This window comes from Coregonus lavaretus, assembly GCF_964263955.1.
Source record: "Coregonus lavaretus genome assembly, chromosome: 10".
NCBI classification, from domain to species: domain Eukaryota; kingdom Metazoa; phylum Chordata; class Actinopteri; order Salmoniformes; family Salmonidae; genus Coregonus; species Coregonus lavaretus.
This window is the reverse complement of record NC_139997.1, coordinates 55648671-55653237: the sequence shown is the minus strand read 5'-3', so window position 1 is coordinate 55653237 and position 4567 is coordinate 55648671. Positions and strand designations below refer to the sequence as shown.

General features: G+C 47.2%; 1 protein-coding gene across 1 annotated transcript in view; it reads left to right on the top strand.

Annotated features, from left to right (window-relative positions):
* LOC311136383 (transcription factor COE1-like) overlaps positions 1-3227 on the top strand; it is a gene marked incomplete at both ends in the record, with an annotated part of 23925 nt that extends 20698 nt beyond the window's left edge. The window contains 4 exons of the mRNA XM_084170480.1: positions 434-659; positions 777-956; positions 2755-2949; positions 3160-3227. Of these exons, the coding sequence (XP_084026606.1) occupies positions 434-659; positions 777-956; positions 2755-2949; positions 3160-3227 (669 nt within the window). The remainder of the gene's footprint in view (positions 1-433; positions 660-776; positions 957-2754; positions 2950-3159) is intronic.
* Between the last annotated feature and the right edge of the window lie 1340 nt (positions 3228-4567).

The following is a 4567-nucleotide window of genomic DNA, read 5'->3' as shown; positions in this document are numbered from 1 at the left end:
CCAATGTTGTTAATGTGAATGCTACTTTAACTGATACCAATGTTGTTTATGTGAATGCTACTTTAACTGATACCAATGTTGTTAATGTGAATGCTACTTTAACTGATACCAATGTTGTTTATGTGAATGCTACTTTAACTGATACCAATGTTGTTAATGTGAATGCTACTTTAACTGATACCAATGTTGTTAATGTGAATGCTACTTAACTGATACCCAATGTTGTTTATGTGAATGCTACTTTAACTGATACCAATGTTGTTAATGTGAATGCTTCTTTAACTGATGCCAATGTTGTTCATGACTTGTGAAATCTACTTTAACTGATACCAATGCTGTTAATGTGAAAGCTACTGTTTTATTTGTCAACGCTCCTCTACCAGTATCGTATACTGTATGTGAACGCTTGTCTAACTGTGTTCTCCTGTGGCAGGAGATGATTCTGAAGCGGGCGGCGGACATAGCAGAGGCTCTCTACAATGTTCCCAGGAACCACAACCAGCTGAGCAGCCTGGGCAACAGCTCCGTCCACGCAGGCATGATGGGGGTCAACTCCTTCCCTGGCCAGCTGGCCGTCAACGTGTCCGAGTCCTCCCAGGGAGCCAATCAGGGTGAGGGGGCGGGTCGATACGGGTGTGGCGCTATCGTCATAGAAACCGGTAACTTAATAGCGGATGTGAAGTTATCTGTTAAGTTAAATTTTTACATTTGACCTTTCTTTGATTGAACAAGGTGACTAATGTCTTTGTTCTGTCTCTGTCGGTCTGTCTGTGTAGGTTTCAGTCGGAACACGAGCAGTGTGTCTCCCCACGGCTACGTGCCCAGCTCCACCCCCCAGCAGACTAACTACAGCTCTGTGACCACCAGCATGAACGGCTACGGCAACACTGTCATGTCCAACCTGGGAGGATCCCCCAGCTTCCTCAACGGCAGCGCTGCCAACTCGCCCTACGCCAGTGAGTCCCACTCTAGCTCTTCTACTCACCTACACTCAGCTCACAACCGCCTTCACCCACCTCCATCCATCCAGTCACTCCACCCACCCACACCCAGCTCTTTCACTCCACCAACCCACACTCAGCTCACCCACATTATCACCCACCATTCACTGCACATCTACCCCTATTGCCCAAACTGCTGCTGTAAATGCATGAAACCCCCATTCCTCCCAGTGACTCTAGTCCAGTGGTGTGTGTGTCTGCCATAAGAGCTGTACAGTATTTGTTCTGGTCTGTAGTCCAGTGGTCTACCAGAAGAGCTGTACAGTATGGGTTCTGGTCTGTAGTCCAGTGGTCTTCCTGAGGGACTGCACATTACTATACAGAGTTCTAGTCTTTGAGGAGTGATGAGAGGAGTGGGAGTTTTCTCTCCCCATTTGTTTGTTTATGAGACAGCGGTGCGTGTGACAGTGAGGCCTTCAGATCTATGGCTATTCCCTAATGGGGCTTTCTGCCTGGCAGTCTCCCAGCACTGGAGCCTGTCTTGAACAACTCTTTAAAACCACTCCTATCCTCTATTCCTCTTTCATCTGACAGCCATACCTCCACACTGTTGTTCTTAATTCTTAATTGACTACCCCTTTTCCAATTAGGAAAACACAGAGGGAGAGTGTTAGAGAGAGAGACAGAAAGAGAGATGGGTGATTGTTTTTGGGGTCTAATGATGGTGGGAGGAGAGAGGGTGGGTGCCAGTTGTAAAGGCTTGTGTGGCATGGCTCTAAGAACCGACACCCACAGATTTCTTTCAGGCAGAGGAATCTACACTGCGATATCAACTAGCTATATGAGACTAAGAGCACTCTCTAGTTAGGAGGTGAAACCATGCTGGAATGCTCTGGCTTGTGGAGGACTGCCGGCCTCCGGATTGCCCTGGAATTAGATTGAGAACCACTGTGGTATTGCTTGTTTGCAATGCCTGACTGGTCGTATCACAGCTCCTTTCTAGGTCGGCCACAGAATTAAAGACTGTTAATTAAATCAATAAACTAATTGGAGGGGTAACAATTCAATTTCACCACTTTGGTTCCCAGGATGTTAACAAGTATTTTAAAAGGTTGGCTGACTCCATTAGACACTTCCAATCAATCCACAAGCCTGGGCTCTGTGCTTCCAATTTTCATGAATTGATTAGTTAGGACTTGATAAATGGATTGTGCCATTGTTACAAGGTTCTGCTTGGATGGAGCTATAAACCTATTTAAATGGTGCAATAACAAGAATCACTTCTAATAAAGTGTAACCAGTAGGAAAAACATTAAAGAGCAATGAATGTTGAATTCAAATGGTTGTCTAAGTGTGGTAGCATTGAATTGTTAACTGCCTAGGAGACCACTGCTAGGTGGATTGGGTTGAATACTTGATCGATAACCATTCATTTGTTAGAATGAACTTGAATATAAATTCCTCTCGTTTGAAACTCCCTCGCGTACTTATGGAGTTGTTTTTCGCTTGTGTAGTCGATAAGTTCTAAATCCCACATGGTGAAATTAACCTCTTGCTATGCCCCTTCTCTCTCTCTCTGTCTTTGTCTGTCTGTCTGTCTGTCTCTCTCTCTCTCTCTGTCTCTCTCTGTCTCTCTCTCACCCTCTCTTCTCCCTTCTCTCCTCTCTCCTCTCCCTCCCCCATCTCCCTCCCTCCCTCCCTCCCTCCCTCCCTCCCTCCCTCCCTCCCTCCCTCCCTCCCTCCCTCCCTCCCTCCCTCCCTCCCTCCCTCCCTCCCTCCCTCCCTCCCTCCCTCCCTCCTCCCATTACTCCAGTCGTTCCCTCCAGCCCCAACATGGCGTCCTCCACCAGCCTGCCCTCTAACTGTAGCAGTTCCTCTGGGATCTTTTCCTTCTCCCCTGCCAACATGGTGTCGGCCGTCAAGCAGAAGAGCGCCTTCGCCCCCGTGGTGCGACCCCAGACCTCACCCCCGCCCACCTGCACCAGCACCAATGGCAACGGTCTCCAAGGTGAGCCCCTCAGCCAGTCGAGACATTGTGTTCTTTCCGGTCCCGTCCATGACGCTCTCTAGCCAACCTCTCTGTCCCCAATATCCCCTGCCATTCCTCCTCCTCCCATCCTCTGGCCTTGAAATAACACGTTGTTTTCTCTTTCTCTACTCCCCTCTCCTCTGCTCTCCTTCCCCATCTTCCCCTCTTTCTTTGCGCTCCCTCCCTCAGATCAGTCTTTTGTGGACTCTAGCAAGTACTCCACAGCCAGCTCGCTGCAGGGCCTGGCCTTCTCCTGAAGTACGTTACTCTCTCTAGCATGCACCCATCCACCCCTCTACTCCTCCATCCCATTAACCATCCATCCATCTATCCATCCATTCACCCATTACATGAACATTAACCATCCTCATATTGCAACTGTATATGTTGAGGATGAGAGGATATCTCTCATTTTGCTCTGTGTTTTTGTTTATTTAAGGGTATTTGGCAGAGTAGGCCTATTACTCACAAGTTTGTCCTTTTTTATTTGGCTTGAATGTTTTTGTGGTTGTCCCTAGCTTCCTGTGTGTGAATGGGGAGAAAGGGTATGGATGCTTGGGGAGAGAGCAGGATGTCGCTGTGTGGGTGTGGGAATAGAGGGCCGACAGGACACACTGCTGTCTTCGACAGACTTCATACATAGATACAGGAAGTATCTTCCTAGCACAACATCAGTTATGGAGACCCATAGGGTCCTGCAGGGCTGCAAGTATCAGGCAACAACATTACTGTAACACAATAAGAAGAGATATCTCACAATTTACATTAACCTTTTGTTTATTGAATAAACCATCCAAGCCATGAGTGGATAATCAGTATAGGAGGTTCGTTCTGGAGAAGATCTGTTTAATCATAGCGTATGTAGTGTTGTGCTATGATTGGAGCTCCACCAGCCTACCAGGAGCTGAGACACCAGGAGTACAACCTAATTTCTTCAACAGCCTGTAGTGTACTTTCACAGAGTCTCTCTCGCTCTCTTTCTCTCTCTCTCTCTATCTGCTGTTTGTCAGACAGGCTCTTCTCTCTGATCAAACCCTCCCACTATGCTGGGAAATGATCAACAATGACAGCTGTTGGGCTCTGTTGACAATCGATACTGTCGCTATTTACATTGACATACACACACCGATAGCGTGCGTGTGTGTGTGCATGCCGAGTTACACTACGGCAGATCAAAGCCAGAGTTGAGGCACTGTCATATATGATGTTCTGTCAGCGAGAAGCGGTATCTAAATCCAAGCTCCTTCTCTCCCAGTCCTGTGTCAGTTGAGTCACAATATGACACAAGTGACACAGAGCTGCCAGAAAATACCACGTACTGCAATGGTTTCTGTGCAGTCAAGCACATTATCAGCAGGAGTTGCTGAGAAGCATTATGCTTTCAGATTGTAAATCAGATTGTTCTAAGATTAGTAAACCAACTCTGCACTCTTAGAAAAAAGGGTTCCAAAAGGGTTCTTTGGCTGTCCCCATAGGAGAACACGTTTTGGTTTCAGGTAGAACCCTTTTGTGTTCCATGTAGAATCCTCTGTATAAGGGGTTCTAGATGGAACCCAAGAGGGTTCTACCTGCAAACAAAAAGGGTTCTCCTATGGGG